The sequence below is a fragment of the Rhopalosiphum maidis genome, chromosome 2 (assembly GCF_003676215.2).
Source record: "Rhopalosiphum maidis isolate BTI-1 chromosome 2, ASM367621v3, whole genome shotgun sequence".
NCBI classification, from domain to species: Eukaryota; Metazoa; Arthropoda; class Insecta; order Hemiptera; family Aphididae; genus Rhopalosiphum; species Rhopalosiphum maidis.
This window is the reverse complement of record NC_040878.1, coordinates 80,658,097-80,682,191: the sequence shown is the minus strand read 5'-3', so window position 1 is coordinate 80,682,191 and position 24,095 is coordinate 80,658,097. Positions and strand designations below refer to the sequence as shown.

Here is a 24,095-nt window from a genome sequence, read left to right as displayed (position 1 = left end):
AACGATTCACAGATTTGGATTTTGGTCACGAGAAAATTAAAAAATTATACTAATTGTTTTTTAAGGGATTTATTTTTGTTTTGGGAGAGGGGAGGAGGCGTAAAGCAGAAATATATGTTTGCATTCGTTTATGTATTCATCTATTAAGAATAAATATAGTTGTCTTTTAGAATAATATGTATTATACTTTAATATATCACCATTTTTTTTAGTTTACTATAAAATAATGATAATTATTACAAATTAGAGACTTAAATATTATACCTACAACAAAAGTATCTCAAAAAAATGTGTAAAGTATTTGTGCTATCGTTTTACTTCAAAGCATTTAACTATTTTACAACTGAGTGATAGCTATCTGTAGGTAATTTTAATAATATAATTTGCGATAGTATATAATTTACAATTTAAGTAAAATAAATGGCCTACAGACCGTGAACTTAAATATATTATTGAATTAAAAGTTTACTCACAAAGTTAAAACCGTTTGGTTTGTTGTATACGTATCCCATACATCAAACACAAATCACATAATATACGTAAATCGAAAGAAACCTTTAAAAAAAAATCGTATTTATCTTTTATCGCATAAAAGTATAACAATAATAAATTGAAAAATAAATCATAAACACACGAATATCCACCTCGTTGGAAACGGTATCGTAATAACACGGATAGAAAACCAATGAGTGCACTATACCGCTGAACTACACAACTGCACGTTGGTTACTAGGCCCGTATGGAGAGCGAAATGCATTGTGCGTGACTGTCTATTCCTTCTCTTGTGCTGGTTTTATACACCTGTCGGAGGGGCACTGAGCCGAAGAACTGCCGTGTTCAAATGGTGAATTTCCACAACAAAATCATTAGTCACTCGGCACTATCCGCACTTAGTTTTCGAATTATTATATTATTATTATTATTTTTTTGAAATTATTATTGTTTGCTTTAACACAAAAATTGATAGGTTTTTTTTATTGATTAAGTAATAAAAGGTAATTACGATTTCCCCATTGTACACATTATTAATACATAAAAATATATAAAACCTAATATATTAAGGATTAACCCATAATGGTATCAGTAAGTTGTTTATTAATCACGAAAAGCAATTTTATCCCCATGTAATAATTTAGTAGAAATCACTTTGTGAAGTATATATTATAGGATATCAAACCTATTGGATCAATATTGGATAAATAGAGGGTAAAAAAATGGGACAATTCACCAAACATACGCTTTAAGATCTAAGAATCTCAAAACATGGTCTTTACTTTTTAAATAATACTTAAAATTCCAATCCCGTGAAGTATCAAAGGATAAAAGGAAGGCGAATACATGATGTATCTCCCTATCTATGTGGTACGATATAATATAATGATGGTATAATACTATAATATCATATTTTATCATAAATCCAATACATTTGTATGTTATACAATTTGTATTTATACAGATCATTGATTCTGGACGAATTAATACATTAAATGATAGACGTACAAGATGTATACGTATTTGTTACGTAGGTATAATACCAAAATAATATTATTCGGACTGGAGATTTAATGATAATTTTTATTATAATTCGTTTAAAATGAAAAGTCGAATCCACGAAAATAAAAAATTGTTATCATATTGACGTATTTACGTAAACCGAAACCTCTGATCACCATTGCCTATGTAAAAATAAATATAAACAATAAAAGGGAAAGAACACCTAAGTTACCTAGTATGTAACCACCGACGCGCGACGGCTATTATGATATTAGTCATTCTATCGGGTTGTGTATATAGTATACTGCTGTAACACCCTCCCGAAATCCGGCCCCATCGTGCACCTGTCCCATTACAATAATAAATCCTACGTCCTGTTATTTATTATTATTATAATTACTATTTTAGAGTTTTAAACGAACAGTTATCTTTGTTAATTAGGTTCATATACTCGGCGACAAAAATTAAAAATCACCTTATGAGTCTATTACGAAAAAATGGGATGAAAATTATTTTAATTATTATAAATAATTGATTATTTTTACATCGAATCATTCATAATAATATATGAATGCATAATAGGTAACAAATTGTAATTTAATCACCTCAAATTTTTCAATAATACTTCACCTCATACTCATAGACTATTTTAGATAAACTATTATAATTTTTTAGAAAAAAACAACTTTAAAAATAATAATAAATCCTAATTTTATTATATTATTATATATACTACATATAGATTTTACTAATATTTTATAGTCCTTTAAGGGTTCCGTTAAAATCCGTAACGAATTAATCCGATACCATAGAAGTACCTGCATTAATGACAATAGTGATAGATACCCTCTAAAAGACCGGAAATTATAAAAGATTATTGATATAAAGTTTTTTTTTTTATTATCATTATAAGTTTACATCCTTGTAAAAGAATGTAATACAAAAAGTAATAATATAAAATAATAATATATCAGCTTAAAAATTACAATATTTCAAAAATACAAATACAAATACATTATAAATATTATGTATAACATAAGTAATAACTAATAATAATTAATAAGTTACATATAGATTACCGGATTACAGATGTATGATAAAATTATGAATTATTATATGTAGTTTATACATACCTAATTTTAATATTGTACCATTAAAATCCATTATCGTGGAAAAAATCAAAATTAGAGAGATGTTATAACAAGATATTAACATATACCTACGATTTAGTTAGTCGAACTTAACGAAGTTATTTTTACCTTAATTATAGTAATATAATCTGATTCTTTGAAATAAATGTGTTCTAATAATGCTGGACAATCAATATTATTTTTTAATAATTTATGAATAAATAATAAATCTGTAAATAACCATCTCGAGTCTTAAGTTCTTGACTCTAAAGTTGACTTATGGTATTTTAAAGCAATATCCTCAAATGGTTTACCTACAATACCAATTATATTTGCAATCATATAAAAGATAAACATCTTGATTTTAGATTCTAAGCGAAGAATCAAGAAATGGATGTATTAATTGTACAATGATGTGTGTGTGTGTGTTGTGTATGTTTTGATACCTGTCCTCGTCTTTTAAAAAGTTAAAAATAAAAAATATCCAATACTTTTTTATAATAATCGGTAAAAAGAAAAATTAAAATTAACGAAAACAAGAATTTTTATGCTACACAAATTTTTAACCAAATTGATTTTTTTATTTTATTATAATATTCAAAAATGAATAACCACAGATACTTGAAATTTTCATCAAATTTTTATATTATTCATTATTACATATAATGGAATTTTCCAAAGTTCTATTTTTATTTTTGTTTATTATATTACTTTTTGGGGCAATAAAAATGATTTAATTTTCAACTTTGAGTGTGGTTTATTGTAGTGAATAGGATCTAGTTGGTACTTTGGTATTTATTATTTGGTTATAATTCAAAACCATTATTCGTGAAATGTGGAGACTTAAACACTTAACGTTTATTATATTATGCATTTTACTATACACAATTCAATTTTTAAAAAATTTTGAAGTTTAATGGCTTTGCATACATAATCATTTTCCTTAATTTGATTTCAAACATTTTAATTTTTGCTATAAGATAAGGTTGAAAATACGTATTTTTTAAAGTACCATTATGTGAGTTTAATTTTTCGGTCCAAAAAATTTCGTATAAACTTGAAAACTAGGTTTGTATTTTCAATTAAATTTCGAATTTTCCTTAGCTGTTTGTTTTAGAAAATAACATATTAATTTTGACGGAAAAAAATTATCGTGTAACATCAAAATTTAGGTAGGTAGGTATTTAGTATATTTATTTAAATCGTTTTTATTGATTACTAATTTAATCATAATACGATTGAGTTATTAATTTATTAGCGATTCAAAAAGGTACATGTACCTACATGTATTAGAATACTTATAGATATGTCACTTCAGGCGTATCATACAATTTATCTTTTAGTTTTAATAATGATCTAATTAGTATTAATAATATATACCTTATAGGTAAATACATACATACATACATACATTATAAAGCATGAATTGAAATCAGTAATAACCAACAAAAATATATATTTTTTGAAAACCAATTTCATTCTAAATGTTAACCAAAAATGTTTATTTTCTACCTTTTTTTTTTTTTTACGAAATTTGCGTCAAACCCGAATTTTTTATTATACATTTGGATACGTTTGGACCATTCCAGACGATTTTGAGTCTAATCAGCGACTGAACTTTATATCCGTGAATCTTATAAGCGGTGTCCAGTGTACTATGTTTTAATAGATTATTAGGAAAAAAAATATTTACATGTGTGTAAAATTTAAAAAAATATTTGGCTTCATAACATAATATAATTTCAAAACAAAGTACTAAAAACACTAATCAAAAGTTAATACGTTTTATGGCCATAATCCATAGTCTAAGGCTAAATATACTTTAAAATATTTTATTATTTTTAACAAACAATAATCTATTATTAAAATCGCGTTTATGCAATCCGTATGGATAATCATAAACATAGAAAATTGCCCTTATTGAACTCCTTAAAAACAGTCCGTTTGCAATTTTCTGTACGAGTTCATTGAAAATGTTCTACCTTTGTCTTGCTATCATATTGCGACGCCGCGACCACGTCAGGTCATCACCGAGTAGTGTGAACAACAATGTGTCTGCAGGCCGTGTGTCATTCAAAGCTCAGCACTACTCTTAAAATTAGTCGTTAAAAATGTTTGTCTCGCTATTAATATGAAATATTATGTTCTATGCTATAAAGAAACTGGAATTGAATTTCAATTGGTGTAGACTCTAGGATTCTATAGGACGTAATTTCCGCTTAGGTTGTCTCAGTCTTATAATAATGATACACTATTTAAGTATTTAACATTTGAGGGGCGACAATCCAAAACTTACTATTTCCAAAATTGAGAAAATTGAGTTATATATTGATTCATACATAGAAAAAAGCTTTTGACTAAACGTACTATTTCCTTTGTTAAAATCAATCTGAAGTTTGTGAATGACGTCAAAACGCACTATTTCTAATGACAATAATGAAACAAAAGTAACCATTTCCAAATTATATCAAAACGTAGTATTTTCCATGTTAAATTATTTTTTCATTTGCCAAAATGAGTATGAGTCGCAAACAGTATCGTATTATAAGTATAAAATTATTAAAAATTATTTGATTATTATTAAAAACGTTTTATTAATCTCATGATAATATTTATAACATTAGCGGCTTGAATAAAACTGAGATAAACACAATACTGGCTTAAAAAATTGTGTTGACAACTAATCTAATTTTCAATACATTAAATTTTAAACACATTATTTAAAACATTAATTGACAGTACACCCGCGTATGTGCATGGAAAAAAATCATACTCATGCGACGTATGTGACAAGGAGTTAATCAGTAATAACGTATTGATAATACACCTGCGGACGCACACAAGTGAAAAACCGTACGAATGTGACATGTGCGGTAAGTCGTTCTCTCAAAGTACCAATTTGACCAGTCACCTATGGTTAGGTTAGGTTACACATACGGGTGAAAAGCCGTACCATTGTAACATATGCTATAGGTCATTCTCTCTCAAAGGCTCACGTTGATCAATCACCTGCGGACGCACACAAGTGAAAACCCATACCACTGCGATGTGTGATATCAGTGGCAAGTCGTTCACTCGTTGTGGCAGTCTGATGAGTCACATTTAAAAGGCGAACCAGAAGTCGATGTTTTTTGTATGTGGACGTGTCGGTAAATTTCACGACGCTGCCTGTTAAGTGGTTTGAAAAAATAATCTTTTCATTATGATTTAAATTATTAATGATGCTGTTTATAATTATGTTTGTGACAATTAATAACACTTTATTAATATGTTCGTTATTATCTGCACACCCGTATTAATCCCATCGTTTTGTGTGTATCAAAAATAAATAGTTATATGTTTATTAATGGTTGTAGCAAAAACTATTTAGTCGTTGTCATCTATTTTTAATAAATAAGCAGAGCTATGGGTAAATTATATAGTAGTAAAAAGATAAAAATATAATATAAAATAATAATTACGAAGTTAAAACAAGAGAGGTGTAATTCACGCTGTGTAAATGGTAACGATGATAAGACCCTGTATAGCCACATTAGGTACTTCCTCTTGGAAAAAAAATTACCTGATTTTTAGACATTCTTGGCGTGAGCTGCGCAGATGCTGTGTTTAAACTCAAGTCTTCGGCGAGCGATGACGGTCGGTTTGTCATCATTGGAATGTAGTTAGGCGTTGAACAAAGCTTGGTAGACATGGCTTGATAAATTTTGAAATCCGAGATTATATAATATTCCATATTTTACTGAAAATATCATTGTTATTAATATTAATTATATCATAGATAAATTAATTTAAATTCATATCAGGAACATTAATAGGTATTACCTAAATTATAAACTCTAAATGTTATTTTTTAAATATTTAGAAATTTAGAATTAATTTTTACTGAGCATGTATGTTATTAATATATACAATCTTGAAGTCATAAATATTTACATTTTTACGTACTGAGACAAATTCAAAGTATTAGTCTATCTCTATAAATCATTTAAAGATTTGTATACGTGTTTTTATAGTTTATTTGTTTTATATTAAAGCGTAATTTGTTACTGAACTAGTAACTGATTTAGGAATAAAAGTGTTCATTAGTTTATTACAATATTATATAATACCTATATTGAATTTTAAAATTAATATGTAATTTAAATTATCTCATTTGTATTACTTTTGTAAAAATATATAAACTAATCTGAAGCTTTAATACCTATAAAAAAAACCTAATATTATGCATCACTTTTTATTAATCGTATTCAAAAAACTGAGGATAAATCCGTACAATTATTATATCAATGTCATTGTTTTCGTGTTATTAGTATATTGTATATACGAGATAAAAAGAGTTTAGTAATTTAAAATGATTTTCAGTTACCTGCTGTTAATAATTTACTTCTATCACTATCAACATCATCTTGCTTCGAATCGTATGCGATTTTAAAGAAATATTTAAGAACCATCCAACTCAAAATAATCGATGATTATTTTATTATCATAACACAAATATAATAGAGTTTAACTAAGATAATGATACAACTAAAATTTGTTTATGATTACCTATTCGTTCGCTAGTTGTTATAGTTTATGTTGTATGTAATATTGTAGTATATACCTAACAATTAATAAAACTGTTTTACTAAATTTTTCATTCATTAGCAATTTGAATTTTTGTAATTGAATTTCTATATTTTCTATATTATCCTATTATCCTGCGTAGGAATGACGTACATTTACGTAATTTGTAGGTTATAATAGGTATTATAATATTTAGGGATAATATTATAGCTTTAAATAGGCAAACAAATTACGTTTTAGAGAAGTTAAGATGATATCATTCCTTTTGTTAGAAAAACAAATGGGTACGCATTTGAGTACAGTATTATTTCAGTTTAAATGGATTCCACCAAGAACCCCACAGTATTCGAATCACTATATTATAATATGTTACTTTTGTAATTTATAAAAAATCTAGTAACTCATTCTCAAACTCAAGTTAATATTTTAATTTTAATTATGTATCTGTATTATAGGTAATAAGTATATTATTTTAAAACTTGTTTGGCTTCAGCTATGACAGATATAACTTTTTCTACAAATTCTCTTCTATCTACAATCTTATGTATAGAAATCACTTCTTCCGGCATTTTAATTTTATAATGTGTATAATGATGTATTCTACTTTGAAGTGAGAGCACAAAAATATTGGTACATTGGTAAAATAATTTTTCTTATCTTTCTTAAGAATTTTTTTCCCCCAAATTTTCAGCAATTCAATATCCTACAGTATTAGAATAAATTATTTAACAAATTTTTAAACTATCATAATTATGCCTGTTACTTCATTGTATTTATTTTGAATTAAAAAGCTATAAATACTACATCTATACTATGAAACTACATAAATAAGTATTAAATTGATAGAGAAGTTTTACACCTAGTTTTAACATGTATGCTAAATTACATCGTAAAGTATTATTTTTTATCTAATCATATAATACTGCATTGTAAACATTAGTTTTTAATTAAATTAAAAATAAAATTACAGTTCTAAAACGTTTTAAGCCGATTGATTGTTGTAAAGATTAAATTAGATTACTTACCTTATTAAGATATTTACATTTTTAAATTAACTGGAAGTATAGATAATAAACTTGCAATGACAAATTATTAAACAAATATTGGCTAATAGCAGATTGATCCTCTATAAATCAATGATGTTGCAATGGAAAACAACCAGTTTTGGTTTATGTGCACTCATTATAACTTTATAAGTATATTGGATATATCAGCTATTAAAAATTGTTATTATTTTATTTTGTAACATGTTAGTGATTTAAGGTACAAAAAAAAAAAAATCAATATTCTACATAGAGATCCTACATTCTTTCTCTTAATTTTTACATCACGATTTAAATAATAAACATAGAATGAATATGTGCTGCCATCTGTAAATATATGTCTCTACTTCCTACCGTGATAATAATAATAATATTATTATTATCATGAAGACTAGAGATCTCTAGCCATCGTGTTATTATGTTAGAAATATACGTTTAAAATGACAAGGATATTATCTATCTTCTCTACATTGCGTGTACGCCTTTACTTTAGATAAATTCATAAATTAATTATTTCTATTACTTTAAAATGTATCTATGTGGTAAAAAATATTCCACTCATCGAAAGATTACAAAATCAGTATCAAAAATAATTTAATTTTTTTCAATAAAAAAATTTATTTTAGATGTCTTTTTAAAATAACTACTCGTGTTCATCCTTTTGAATATGAACAGTGTACTATTTATTTTGACGAAATTCTATTGGGTCCACATAAACATTTTAATGGGATACATTATCATCTTAGGTTTTTGTGAAGTCAAGTGGAATGACGAATGATTAATTCATTAAATTAGCTGCAATTGCTGTTTCCATTAATCATTTTTAACAAATTAACTGTACCTACGATTGTTGTAGTGAACTAACAGCTAGTAACCGTAGACCAACAACCACTTCAATAACCCACAGCAATTATTTTTTATAATTCAAACATATTATTTGTGTAGAAATAAAATATTATTATAGTTTATATGCATAATCATATTTTCAAACGCAAAGTCTTCGGCCAAAATTAATGCAACCTATTATATTACTAACAGTAAAATAAATTATTTCAGTTAACAGAAATATCAAAAAACATTACATGACATATATTAAATTTAATTATTAAGATCGATGGAAAATCTTCACGCAGAATTGTTTTTTGTGTAGTGTGTAATGTAATGATATATTATTGAATTCAAATTATCCACTCGATAGTCGACACACACAGTAGATACATCAAAGCAATACCTACTTATATTTTTAATTTTACTCGATGATATTGTCGCGCTCGATTGTTGAAACATTCTCTGTACTATTATAAATAGTACGCAAATACAAAATAATAAAAATAAATATGTAAACAAAGCCTTACTTATTTATGAATATTATGATATTTTGATATAAGAAAATCAAATTTTGGTATAGTAGTTTATTAGTTAAAACTCAATAACGTATTTGTATTTATTTAAACTACAGACAAGCGGGGTAGTCGATCAACATTTTACAGACTATTCTTGTACTACTACACTCCGCTCAGCAAAACCATTGATTATAAAATATACTATTCTATATTTCATCCAAAATTTAATTTAAAAAAATAAATTAAAATTATAAAGATAAAAAATTGTAATTAACATAATTTTAATATTTATAACTCTCACGTCACGATATCATCGTTTATGTACACAGTCACTTCCAAATGAGTACTGTCAATGGGAAATCTAAACAGTGATAGATTTATATCAACTAAACCTATATACTACATATAAAATTAAGTAATAGTTATTTTTATAATGACAACCAGCTTAAAAATTATTTTTGTTATTATAGTAAAACAATATTATATTATATTTGTAATTCACGATCAAGAAACATCAGTCAATTTATATATTTAAAACATTACCTAATTTATCAAGTCAATTAAATAAATTATTACCGATCATCATAATTCACTAAAATATTTAGTTAAGGATATATCGTGGTAATTGTTGATAATACCTGAATTTACAACAATGCTGTTAATATTAAATTTATACGTAATATAGAATATTTAAATTTCCAATAACTTGCTCAGTGCTTATTAGATACTCTCTAGCTTAGTTTTGAGATAATTTTGTAACAATCACCCTCTAATGTTAACACGAACTGTGCCTAATTACCTGTTTTCTAAAAAATAATTTAATTTAAAATAAAAATGTTATAGGTACTTATTCTAAACACCGTGACTACCTAAAAAAATAACAACTGCTGTACTACAATATGATATCATGAGAAATAGACTACAAAACATCCCGATTTTGGAACGGCCTAGTTCGGCTCAGTTTAGACTTAGCTCTATACAGTTTTCACCAGATTATCAGAAAACACTTAATTATTTAAGGAAATTAAAAATTATTTGTTTATGAAATCGATTTCGACTTAAAATCATCGGTGACTCGAGTGGTACACAAACTACGTGGATATGCAGAAGCAATCGTCTATACTTTGCAAAAAACGCGTTCTCGACCTGAACAGAATAAATAGTTACGTTCAGAATAGTATGGAGATTCTAAAAAGTTAAGTTTTGACGAAAAAAAGTCATTTAGCAATTAGAAAACGACAAAATACTGAAGAGAGTCATAACCACTCAAACGAATTCGATCGGAACGTGTTTACTAGTCGGTACGGCGCTGTGCTTATATACTCGCGGTACCACTGCACTAGGCGTCAACGAGTTCACATTGTCAACGCTCTACACTCTACACAGATTCGCAGATATTTATTCTACAATCAATCATGGCTACAGCAGCAGTTCAAGTACCGACGGTGGTAGCACCGGTCGCCGTATCGTCGCCTAAAAAGAAGACTACCAAACCATCCACTGCCGGCAAGTCTGCAGTGCCCGCTCACCCGTCTACCGCGGTAATGGTGGTTGCCGCCATAGCCGAGCTTAAGGAGAAGAAAGGATCGTCGCTATCGGCCATCAAGAAATACATGTCCAATAACTACAACGTGGATTCCACTAAACTCGCTCCGTTCATACGTAAGTTCCTGAAGGCATCCGTTGTCAAGGGATCGTTGGTGCAAACCAACGGTAACGGAGCCATGGGCCATTTCAAACTTCCCGTCGAAGTAAAGAAGAAGCCCGTCGCTGTAAAGAAACCCAGCGCCGCCAAAAAGATCGTTAAAAAGCCGACGATCGCCGCTGTTTCGCCGAAAAAAAGGAAGCTGACCGCCAAAAAAGCAGCTGAGCCTGCTGCTAAGAAGCCAAAAACGGTTGCAGCCAAGCCCAAGAAGTCGTTGGTCAAAGCTAAAAAAGTGGTCGTGGCACCAAAACCGCCAAAGGCTAAGAAGGCCCCAGCTGTCAAACCCACTAAGGCCGCTCCTAAGAAGAAATAAACATGGAAAAATGCAATCCAAGATGAGTAATTAACTGATATGATGTGTATGTATGTGAGAAGATGTTCTACCTTAAAATGGTCCTTTTCAGGACCTCCAAATTATTTTACATATATATATGTTATCTAACTTCTTTTTTCTTTTATATAATTTTACTTTTCTTGATGAATACTTACTAACTACCATTACACTAAATTTAGGTAGGTACACCATGAAAAAAGGGGAGAGCGGTTTCGTAAAATTATGGTAAGTTTTAAATAATAAATTTGGCTTCTGAATATAAATCTTTATTCACAAATGATATGTATTAAAAAAAAAATAAATAAATAAGCTGTACTGATTTATTATATTTTATTATCATTCTTCACTTTTACTATTATGGACTACAGTACTACACAATACATTTTTTCGTTTAGTCTAAAATGAGATTTAACTATAATTTATAGTACAAGACAGTCTTTAAATATTCAAACAACATTTAATTTAATTTATATAGGTTTTTATATTCATTCATTGTCTAATAATAATTGTGCTTAGTTTTTCAATTTTCATAGTCTGCTTTAGTATTTGTTTAGTTTATGACCTACCGGTGAAAATCAATAACGCCTGATCTACTCGTATATTAAATAATGACTTACTGGGTTTTTAATAAAACAAATGCTTTATACTGCACAAAAATATAAAACATTTATTAAGTTTATTAACTTAGTATTTGAGTATGATTATTACTTTTACTGCTAGTGTAGACAAAGTAATAAAATTACTAGTTGGTTCTTCTGATCAGTAGTATAGCAGGTCGTTTTTTGTTGTTTTCGTTAGGACTATTTCCCTGACAGACTCAATTTTAAAAATATATTTTCGGCATCTGGAATTTTAGTTTGCTGGATAGTTGTTGTATGGCGGTGTTCCGAACTAGGGGGGGGGCTGATTATTGTTCGGAGGTCTATATTTATTGGGTTAAATGACCCAAGTCCTTATGTGTTGAAATCTTGAGGTTGTTTTTAGAATAGTACACGGAAGCTACTGATCGGGTTAACGATTTAAGATTTAAGTGGTACAGAGCGTAATATTATTCTCCACATAAGTAAGGTTGCAAAGTCTTGCAATCTTGCGCCGATCGTTTTGACTGGATCGAGTTTACAACATTGAGCATTGAAGAGGAAGTGAGCCCAGGCAGTTTCAGCGTACGTAATGGTTGGAATGACATACAACTTCAGTAAGTGTCTTAACATAAGTTTATTATGATTCAAAAAAGTCGAAATGTACCTGTTTTATTTTTTGTATGTTAGTGTTAGTTAAGTAAGGAGTACGAATAATTAATATGCATTTTACAAAATATATACACACAACACCGTACCGACTAGTAAACAAGTTCTGTAAATATTTATTTAATTTTAAATGAAAATTAAAATGGTAATATGTTTTTTTCTTCATTAAAAAATGATGGTAGAAAATCATTCACATAATTTTCATCGCAGGGCGACTGTTTCAACCCGACAAATATTAATCACATAAAGTAGACACAAATTTTTGGCTGTATGTTAGGTTCATCATAAAATCCTTGTTATATGACTTAAAAAAATGATCCATAATTGAATGAAAATAAATAATGAATAAACATTGTCTTTACTATAACTCCCAAAGACGATTAGTCCTATATACAAATAATTTTCATTCAGTGAGGTTAAATTAATATGAAACGGTTAGCTAATCATTCTATAAAAGTATCAATTTTTACGAGGTATTCGTTATTTTTATGTAACTGTAACGAAAAATCTCGTCACTAAATATTATTCAAAATGTACATTGTCAATTTAAAAATAGAAGTACGTAAATTCACAGATGTTAAAGGACTTTATAATTATTTAGACACGAATAGCACCATGGCAGCTTAGGCATTTAAATAACAATTGAAGAAATTGGGAGAAAATTTATTAAATTTAAAAGTTAATAATGTGGTGGCCCTGAAAAGGGCCTTTTTATCAGATTTGTATATATTTGTGTGTTATGGATGTGATTAACCGCCGAAACCGTACAGAGTACGACCTTGACGTTTCAGAGCATAGACGACGTCCATGGCTGTAACGGTCTTCCTCTTGGCGTGCTCGGTGTAGGTGACTGCATCACGGATTACGTTTTCCAGGAACACTTTCAACACACCACGGGTTTCCTCGTAGATCAAACCGGAGATACGTTTTACTCCACCACGACGAGCTAACCGACGGATGGCGGGCTTGGTGATTCCCTGGATGTTATCGCGGAGCACTTTACGATGACGTTTGGCTCCTCCTTTTCCAAGACCTTTTCCTCCTTTACCGCGTCCGGTCATATTGATTTTATGTAGTTTCTAGCTGATTACTCGACAAACTGCTGCGACGAACGCTGAACGTCGACTGATGCTCGATTAACAAATTTCAATGTATTTATGCGTTTCACGGAGCACGAACGGCCAATCGAAACGCTACATTGTTTTCTCCCACTTACCGATTATCGACAACGCGTCGACCAATGATAACGGTAGAAACGAATCCGTTTTTATATAAATACTAGTGTGTTTCATTGCAGACCCAAGTGTAAAGAAGGCCCTGAACAAGCAGACTTCACTTGTTAGAGATTTGCTGCAATCATATAGGGATAGTGAATGGACTACATTTCTGGGATCGGTGGGTAGCAACGCTCAAGGATGGTCAAAGCTGTACAAATTAAATAGAAGGCTACTTCGGAACATGCCTCCAGCGCATCCGCTTCGGGATGGTGATAGCAATCTACAATTTGACCCTGTATCCAAGGCCGACCTTTTTGCAATGACAATGGAGGATCAGTTTAAGATTCTGGATGGTCACTGCTGGGTCGACGAAGTGGTTCGTGAATCCTTGGAGCAGCACGACGAGGCGATTACAAAAAATCAATATTTTTCTCTCCTGGAGAAGTACTCGAAACAATACGAAGACTTCCAAATAAAAGTTCTCCGAGACTAGACAATATTTCCAACTGCGCTTTAAAACATGGTGAGAGAAAACTCGCATACCATCTTTGTCAAATTTCAATGCCTGCGCCAGATATGAATACTTTCCCAAGGCGTAGAAAGAAGCAGCAATCATATGTTACCAAAACCGGGTAAAGACCCCAAAGAGCCGTCAAATCATAGACCGATTTCTCTTCTAAATACAATGGGCAAAACACTAGAAAAACTTCTTCTAACAAGATTAAAAATATATATCATGCCTAAAATCCGTCCAGAACAACATGGCACGACCACACAACTGATAAATTTATTAGATATAGTTAGCGCCGCAGTGTAAGCTTGAATGGCCGAATTGTTGGCAGTTGTAACATTGGGCAGGTGATTTGACTTATATCTTTCTATTTTTACTGTCATGTAGAACAGTGATCTGAGGTTGAATATCCCCTTGTTTTCTGGTGTGTTTTTTAAAATAACCATATGAATGGGAAGTTTATGGTCTTGTTTACCAAACTGTCTTACATTGGTTACTGTGTAACCTAGATTATAGTTAGTTCATCTAATACTTCAGTGTCTGAGATTTCCCTAAGGAGACCTTTTATAGCTATTTTTAGAGTTCTTTCGTCAGAGATACTGTAAGTATGATATTCGGTGTTCGATGTTGTTAGATATTTTTGAACTATTCAATGTCAAAGCACTGGAGTTTGATAGACTCAGGCCCAAAGGACTTTGCTTCCAATGAATTTTCTGGAATAGTAGTCATAGTTTACCCGCCACTTTTCTCCAGGCTGAACCTTTGAGAATTATTGGTGGGATTTTTGGATTGTTTTCTGGTGGTTGGAAGGAAGTAGATGTCTCATTCGTTGAAGGTTTTGAATGCTGTGGTTGTGATAGTTGAGATGCGATTGAATTAGCGTTAAATAAACTGTTACCTGGTGTTGGTTCTGCGGTGAACTCGTCAAATTGTGATAACGGACTTTTTTAGCGCAATTCAGCGGAGGAGTCTTGTTGCGTTTCTTCTTATTTCCCATATTCGCGCAATAATGGCAAATTGCGCGTAAAGACGACACGTGATGAGTGGAGCACGTGGCACGCCTGTCGGAGGCGGCGATTGGTTTCGCGGTGTGTGACAATACGAGTGTGTGCGGTGCGACGGACGTGCGATACGAACGAACGACGAAGCGGAACTTATATACTCGATTAACAAATTTCAATGTATTCATACGTTTCACGGAGCACGAACGGCCAATCGAAACGCTACATATGTTTTCTCCCACTTACCGATTATCGACAACGCGTCGACCAATGATAACGGTAGAAACGAATCCGTTTTTATATAAATACTAGTGTGTTTCGTTGCAGAGAACCGTCAGTATTTTACAGTTCGTCTAATCGTACACAAACGAATTCAACAATGGCCCGTACCAAGCAGACAGCCCGCAAATCTACCGGAGGTAAGGCTCCCAGGAAGCAGTTGGCCACTAAAGCCGCCCGTAAGAGCGCACCCGCCACCGGAGGTGTGAAGAAACCCCATCGTTACCGTCCGGGAACAGTCGCTCTCCGTGAAATCCGTCGTTACCAGAAGAGCACGGAGCTGTTGATCCGCAAATTGCCGTTCCAACGTCTGGTGCGTGAAATCGCACAGGACTTCAAGACCGACTTGCGTTTCCAGAGCTCCGCCGTCATGGCGTTGCAGGAAGCCAGCGAGGCCTATTTGGTCGGTCTTTTCGAAGACACCAACTTGTGCGCCATCCACGCCAAACGCGTCACGATCATGCCAAAGGATATCCAACTGGCCCGTCGTATTCGCGGTGAACGTGCTTAATAAACTTCATAAATATAACAACAATCCATTTAAAATGGCCCTTTTCAGGGCCACAAATTTGAAACCCTCTAATATGCACTTAATACATTTTGTATCGTACATATAACATTAAATTAAATTTAACATATTATTTAAATTAGGCATAAACCAATAATTTATTTAAAGTATCCTAGTTTCAGTCATTTATAATTTTATAATATCTCATAGAAAGAATAGTATCTAATAACTAAGTTAATAATAAATAAGTTATAGCAGTGACATATTTACAAACTTATTTGAGTTATAGGAAGGAACATATATAAACGAGTATATTGTTGAAAATAGACGTTTAAAATTAGAGAATTTAAATTTCAATGAATAATTTAATAGTAAATACATACACCACTCGTTATCGACATCAAGTTCTCAAATCTTAGATATTACTTATAAAATATTAAAAAATTGATTTAATTTTGTAAGCATATTTAGTTTTTATTTATAATGTTTATTATTTTATAATTAATTTAATATCTATGATAATTGTCATGTGTATAAAATATATATTTAAAAAAAATGTAAAATAAATTATTTAAACTATTGTACAAATGACAATATTAATTAATTTTTTTTTAATTTTTACCCTTAAACTTTTTTTAAATTATGTATAGGTACAAATGACAATGTTAAATGCAGATTGCAGTTATACTTTTAGATATGTCAAAGAAATGTTACATGATTAAATGAGTCATTACATTTAATTATGGGAATCATAATAAAATAACGATTAATGTATTTAGTTGGACGGGGGCTTTGTTTCCCGATTAACATCATCATTTACTGAACAGCGAAACTGGATTATTTTTAAATATTTTAATCATCGTGAATGAACAAGAACTGTAAACGAAATGTATATAAAAATTTTGATTAGTTATGTATAAGTATTGTCAGGATGAAATACATATTTTATAATTCAAATGTAAAATGAACAGTGATAATGCAAAACGTGGTATTGCCACGTAATGCTCACAATTTAAGTGTCAAAATTAATTTATTAAGAGTTATAATACCTTACCTAGTTTTAATCCTTTTAAAAAGTGTTAGGAGTTCAAAATGTGGTATTGACGGCAATAAAATTACCGGTTAATGACAATATGAATTTACTATTTTTAGTATCGACTATTTGAATTAATATTGATTATTAAATAAAAGTTAAATTAGATATCTTTATACCTATATAATCTTTTCATTTCATAACAGAATGTTTTTTGTTATGAAATTAAAAGATTATCTCGGTTTTCAAATTTTAGGCAATATCACGTTTTGGATACGCCTTGTAAAATAACTATTTTCTTTTGAATTATTTGATTGACATACAAAATTCTGATAAACAAGAATTGTAATTCTTTTATCTTAACCGTAAGTTTAACAAGTAATTATAGATTTACCGATTGTCATAAAAAATCGGGACGGAATCAAGCACTTACTATTAACATAGCTATTATTCTTAAAAATTCAAAAACATACTAACTAATATAATTATCTAATAAATTTTGATTAACAACAAAATGGTAATCCGGAACTATTAATATAACTTTTCTAAAATGATTTGAATTTATGATTAAAAAACTTATTAATACATTAAATAAATAAAATTTCCATATTATACCATATAATTATCGTAAATATGACATGTATAAGATATAAAAATTTAAATCAAAAGTAGGTATGTCAAAATGATTTTGTGGCCCTGAAAAGGGCCGTTTTATTAAATTTTTAATTCAAAATAACTGGTTTATTTGGAACTGGTGTATTTTGTGACGGCCTTTGTACCTTCACTAACGGCATGCTTAGCCAATTCACCAGGCAACAAAAGTCTGACAGCAGTTTGAATTTCCCGACTGGTAATGGTCGATCGCTTGTTGTAGTGAGCTAAGCGACTGGATTCGGCGGCGATACGCTCGAACAAATCGTTGACAAAACTGTTCATGATGCTCATGGCCTTAGATGAAACACCGGTGTCGGGATGTACTTGTTTCAACACTTTGTAGATGTAGATGGCGTACGATTCTTTCCTCTTGGGCTTGCGCTTCTTGTCGGACTTGGCGATGTTCTTTTGTGCCTTGCCGGACGATTTCTTCATCGCCTTTCCTGCTGATTTACCTCCTGGAGCCATTGTTATTATTATTCGTAATACTTCTTTGTAAAATAAGAAACGCACGAATGATTTCGAATCAACGTAAACGACCGTATATATACTAATCCGAGAAGACACAGTCGTACTATCATTGGCTTAATTTTAATAAGTATGACGGAATAAAAAGGAATTTACAAAGTAAACAAGTTTAATAAAAATACTATGTTCTTTATAAAAAAATATTGTTACTATATTTATTTTAAATAACATCGTTTTGTTATAGTTGCATAGCAAATGGTGTTATTTTATATCGTCATAATGAATTTCAGTAACCAATCGCAGCTCTGTTTCCCATTTCTCAACTATATAAGCTGTGAATTTATTATTATAACAGCATTCAGTATTCAATTTTTTTTTTCATAACTGTCGTCAACCCAAATTACACAATCATGAGTGGAAGAGGCAAAGCAGGAAAATCGAAAGGTGGTAAATCCAAAACTAGGTCGTCCCGTGCTGGACTACAGTTCCCAGTCGGTCGTATTCATCGTCTGCTGAGAAAAGGAAACTACGCCGAACGTGTAGGAGCCGGAGCACCCGTGTACTTGGCCGCCGTCATGGAGTACTTAGCAGCTGAAGTATTGGAATTGGCCGGTAACGCCGCCCGTGACAACAAAAAGTCCCGTATCATTCCCAGACATTTGCAATTGGCCATTAGAAACGACGAGGAATTGAACAAATTGTTGTCTGGAGTAACTATCGCTCAAGGTGGTGTATTGCCCAACATTCAAGCTGTTCTTTTACCAAAAAAGACCGAGAAGAAAGTTTAAATTGACCTAACATTTATAATATAAAACGGCCCTTTTCAGGGCCACCATATGCTAAAGTAAATAATAATATTAATAGTTATTTATTACACTCAACTGTTATTAAACAATATTACAGTTTACCTATTAATAAAAGTATAAATTATAATAACTATACTATATATTTTTTATAGTGAATTGCACTAGTATTATTAAACCCTATCAGATTTAAATATTTTTTTTTATATGCTTTACTATCTTCTTTATTATAAACTGAATCAATAAAAAGTCTTAACAAATATTTATTTTTTTCAATAAATTTGCAGTCATTACATATTAGCATTATCAAGCACCATTTTTAACGAAAAATCAGTAGTACAACATAATGTATGAAAATAATAAATAATATAATAGATACTTAATAAGTTCTACAAGTCCCTAAAAAGGACACTATAGGACAGGATACAACATAACATTTTGGATTAAAGTAAAATAGTATCTTAAATCGATAAAACATAAATCTTGAAAATCTTGTTAGTATACCAGTCACCTAAGCACGGATTAAAAAATATATTTTAATTTGTACACGTCCTAAGTAGGTATTAAATCTATCATTTATTTTAAAGTGTAACTTGTCAACTAGTGGTTTAAACCGCAATCCCGGTAACCTACATATTTTATTTACAACCTTGATGGCGATCTATAACCGTGGTGATAACTAATGATAACAGTATCGAGTGATGATAATAATAATATTGTCAGTGAGAACTTCAAGTTATCGGTTATCGGCAATAATTCGGCATTCAGCTATTCAGGGCTTTCGCAAAAAAATATAAATTATTATTGAAACTTGATACACATAAGTAGAAAGTTGGTTCCAAAGTACCTAATATTATATTAAAATTGTATTAACGAACAATGTTGATATAATATAATATAATTAGTTTCAATTTTGACTAGGCCTGTATTATTTATAATCATTTGACGAATATTTTTTCAATTTTAGATCATATTATTATTGAATGGTAATCTAATAAAGTAGATTTATTTCGAAGACGATCTATTGTGCATCCTCCTTGTTTAATGTCATATATTTAATTTCATGAAATTAAATATATCAAAAAAACAACTATGATATCAGAAATTAATGCAGCTATTAAACAAAACGATTTCCAGCGAGTAAAAGTATTAGTTGAAGCTGTCATTGAAGAAGTGAGTTATCAATTTAGTGCTCTTTGGCTGTACTTACGTGTTTAGCACACAATAATGTTTGTATTTTTAATTACAGCACACAAATACGTTTAACTTTGATGCTTTTCATGCTGATAATACTTTCAAACAGTTATGGGAATCTATGTTTCTATGTTTGACGGTGGACAGTTATAGATGTATTCACAAACAATGTTTAACGTGTATTCGGCTTCTGAGGTAAACTTATCTTATTATAACAAAATAATACATTACTGTCAACTATAATGAGCACTATTCCTTTACCATTTTACAACTTTTTGAGTTCATCTCTAAAATTGCTATTGCCTATGTGAAACAATTATTATTTAATAATTTAATTTTTATTAATTTGTTATTATGATAATTTCTATTGAATTTTATATTTCGCTGTTTTTTAACTTTGCAATATTTTTACCTAACTGACTTTTTGCTGACTTTTGCCTGAAATTCTTATCCACTAATATATGTGTTAAATTGTCTACTTTTATAACTATATCCTGTGCACTGAGAATGTTAAACAATGTAAATCATGTAAAAATTGTTTTGTACGATTAATTATTAAATAATAATTATTAATTAGACTTAGCAATACATAACTAGAAAATGTAATAAAAATAGTAACATTACTTAGCTATATTAAAAATTATGCATATTATTGTTTAATTTTGTTCATAGTCGAGACAAAACACATTTGAAAGATATTGTAATTGAAAAACATGTGAACATTCTACTTCAGTGTGCTAATCTTGTTGACAACACATTATGCATAGTGATCACAACTGAAAATACAGATAGTAAGTCACCAAAAATTTATATCAATTTAACTATGGTCTATGAGTTATAATTAGTACTCAGTACCTAATATATTTAATAGATTTTATAAATTTAAACAAGTTTATACATTTATTTTAAAATAAATAATAAGTAATAACTAAATTAAAAATTATTTTTTTTTAATAGTGTATACTAAAGATGTTTTAATTTTACAGTACCTAATATAAATAGTAAATAATTATTTTATGATTCTGTCCTACAGTTATCGTAGAAGGCCTGAAATGCTTGTGTAATATAGTTTATAATTGTGACACTGCACAAGAAGTATGCTGTTCTAATAAAACTGTTGACTGCATTATTCTCAGACTAAGAACATATTTTGAACAGAATATACCATATGTCATAAAATATTTTGACATCAAACTTTTATTTCTTTTAACAGCATTTAACAAAGAAATAAGGTAGACTCTAATACATATATAATTTTTATTTTTCATTGTATTTACTAATTATTTTATTTTAGGTTAAAAATTACAGAAGAGTTACATGGTCTCACGTATCTAACAGAAGTCTTAGACAATATATTACGTGGTACTATTGAAGATGCATCCAAAAGCAATTCATCTAGCTTACAGGTGATTTATCTAACGAAAAAAAATAAAAATGTTTTTTAATAACAACATGAATAATGTTTGCAGGAAGAAAATGTGTTACTCAGCTGTGAAATACTAAAAACTTTATTCAACTTGACAGTTATCCCGAGAAATGAGTCATCTGAAGAAGATGATTATTCAATTTGGATTAGATTGATTTCCATATTACGTGATTTACTAGTCACCTCAAATTTTGTCCCATTATTTCAAAATAACATTATTTGGTATTTTATTGAACAATGTATTTTTTTTAAAGCATTTTTTACAAACATGTATAATTTTTTTTAGCAATGTTGTAAATTTGTTGACAAATGCACCACCAGCTTGTTTAGATCAATTGCTAGTTAAAAGTCATTGGTGTGATTTTGATGCTTTAAAAGTGATAGTGAATTTTCTTGATAATCAACTGTCTAATACTGAGGTATCTGCTATTTTAATATTTCATTGTACACTTTGATAATAATTTACTTTAATTTTCATGTTGTATATTGTAGAATCCATTATATGAACATATATCACCAGCATTGATGGTTCTATTAAAAGGATCTAGATCTATTGCAAAATTCCGTTGTGAAGTACGACAGCAAATTTTACCTCCATTGAAAGATGTTATCAATCGACCTGAACAAGGAAAGACATTGCGTAATAAATTGTGCCGCTTACTCACTACTCCCAATGTGAGTCTACGTGACTTGGTTGCTGAATTGTTATTTGTTTTATGCAAAGAAAATGGTACAAAACTTATCATCTTATTCTTATTCAATTTTTATTGATATAATTTAAATAATTTTTAATTTTTAGTGGGTCGTATGATAAAATACACAGGATTTGGCAACGCAGCTGGTTTATTTGCAAATCGAGGATTACTTTGTAAAACATCAAATCCAGATTACTCATCAGACAGTGAAGATAGTGATACAGAAGAATACCTAACATACAAAGACCAGTTAAATTTCTATTTTAATTTATACATGTACCAATAATATTAAAGTTATTATGTATAGGATAAATCCAGTTCTTGGTTGTTATGAACCACCAAAACCTAATCCATTTGAATGCATGTCTGTTGAACAACAAGAACACGAAGTTATGCAATTAGTTTCTAAAATGGATAAACTCACCAGGTATTTATAAGTTATAATATGTCTTAAAAGTTTTCTATTATTGTAAACTATTTATTTTAGGGAAGGAGTGATACAGCCTTGTAAAATCGGAGATGATGGTCGACCAAAGCCTATTGAACATGTTCTTCAACTTCAAGAAGAATTAATGAATCATTTTACTAACATAAAAAATAAAGATGGACCAGATGATGAGAGTGATTAAGTCATTAATTTATTTATTTCGTTAGTTGTTAATCTACTTTATTTATTATTATCAGATTTTTAGTCAAACTTTTTACTCATAGAATTCATTAGCTATTATTTAGGTACCTGTATAAAATACTAGTTCTAAGATATAAATTTATGTGTTTAGGTCTGAAGTCTTCAGATTTAAAATTTGAGTCATTTTAGTCTGCCATCTAGTAATTTGTATTTTGCACATATTAACATACTATTCATTCATTTTATTTAATATCACAATTTTTGTTACACATTATTTTTATATACATAATATGTGTAATAGATGATTTTTAATGTAAGACACTCATTGTTTCATTCAATTAAAGAAAAATAAATGTTTTTTTTTATAACTGAACACTTAAAATAACTGTTTTACTTAATTTAGTTTATAATTTCTTATTCTGAAGAAAAGATATATTAATGTACAAATATTATAATATTGAAACATTGTCCAGTTTTATTTATAGTTTAAGCTTAAAAGGGCTATACTCCAGCTTAGGGGTCGACACTCGTAATCTAACCTGTGGAAAACTAGCATTAAAAAAAAAGTATTTTTGGTGGTTTAGTTATTTCCACTATATGAGCAGGATTTGGCTCATGGACCACTTGTTGTCGACCCCTGCTAGAACCCATAAGAAAAGTAAACTTTTTGGTGTATGTATATTGGTGATTATTGTGATATAATTCAATAATAATTTATTTTATTCAAATTAGGCATTCAGCGCAGTATACATACTGAATTGATGTATATAACCAGACAGGTTGTCAATAAACAGCACATCATTTGTATCATCAATC

The 24,095-nt window shown here is 29.7% G+C and overlaps 7 protein-coding genes across 10 annotated transcripts in view; 4 read left to right on the top strand and 3 right to left on the bottom strand.

The window, feature by feature from the left end:
* LOC113551946 (protocadherin Fat 4) overlaps window positions 1–761 on the bottom strand; it is a 43,280-nt gene extending 42,519 nt beyond the window's left edge. For 2 of the 4 annotated variants that reach the window (XM_026954543.1, XM_026954545.1), the window contains exons 1-2: window positions 645–761; window positions 474–555 (exon numbers count right to left, since the gene is read on the bottom strand). The gene's annotated coding sequence lies outside the window, so the exon portion shown is untranslated. Of the gene's footprint in view, window positions 1–473 lie in introns of all 4 variants that reach the window. The other 2 variants (XM_026954544.1, XM_026954541.1) reach the window with 2 other exon arrangements.
* A 10,175-nt stretch (window positions 762–10,936) lies between these two features.
* Window positions 10,937–11,819, top strand: LOC113553820 (histone H1A, sperm-like). Its single transcript, XM_026957362.1, has one exon. The coding sequence runs from the start codon at window positions 10,992–10,994 to the stop codon at window positions 11,592–11,594; it is 603 nt and encodes a 200-aa protein (XP_026813163.1). The 5' UTR covers window positions 10,937–10,991; the 3' UTR covers window positions 11,595–11,819.
* Window positions 11,820–13,576: 1,757 nt separating this feature from the next.
* LOC113550931 overlaps window positions 13,577–24,095 on the bottom strand; it is a 156,894-nt gene continuing 146,375 nt past the window's right edge. Inside the window, 1 exon segment of the mRNA XM_026952891.2 lies at window positions 13,577–13,945. Within this exon segment, the coding sequence (XP_026808692.2) occupies window positions 13,612–13,945 (334 nt within the window). The 3' untranslated portion in view covers window positions 13,577–13,611.
* On the top strand, window positions 15,951–16,471 carry LOC113551206 (histone H3). Its single transcript, XM_026953312.1, has one exon. The coding sequence runs from the start codon at window positions 15,971–15,973 to the stop codon at window positions 16,379–16,381; it is 411 nt and encodes a 136-aa protein (XP_026809113.1). The 5' UTR covers window positions 15,951–15,970; the 3' UTR covers window positions 16,382–16,471.
* On the bottom strand, window positions 18,137–18,561 carry LOC113551207 (histone H2B). Its single transcript, XM_026953313.1, has one exon. The coding sequence runs from the start codon at window positions 18,531–18,533 to the stop codon at window positions 18,153–18,155; it is 381 nt and encodes a 126-aa protein (XP_026809114.1). The 5' UTR covers window positions 18,534–18,561; the 3' UTR covers window positions 18,137–18,152.
* LOC113551210 (histone H2A-like) lies at window positions 18,913–19,416 on the top strand. Its single transcript, XM_026953315.1, has one exon. The coding sequence runs from the start codon at window positions 18,944–18,946 to the stop codon at window positions 19,319–19,321; it is 378 nt and encodes a 125-aa protein (XP_026809116.1). The 5' UTR covers window positions 18,913–18,943; the 3' UTR covers window positions 19,322–19,416.
* Window positions 20,047–23,600, top strand: LOC113551201 (synembryn). The gene is made up of 12 exons (XM_026953305.1): window positions 20,047–20,167; window positions 20,304–20,509; window positions 20,586–20,725; window positions 21,203–21,321; window positions 21,564–21,762; window positions 21,825–21,936; window positions 22,000–22,178; window positions 22,243–22,375; window positions 22,449–22,686; window positions 22,756–22,900; window positions 22,959–23,078; window positions 23,139–23,600. Exons 2-12 carry the CDS (start codon window positions 20,429–20,431, stop codon window positions 23,278–23,280), a joined length of 1,608 nt encoding a protein of 535 aa, XP_026809106.1. The 5' UTR covers window positions 20,047–20,167; window positions 20,304–20,428; the 3' UTR covers window positions 23,281–23,600.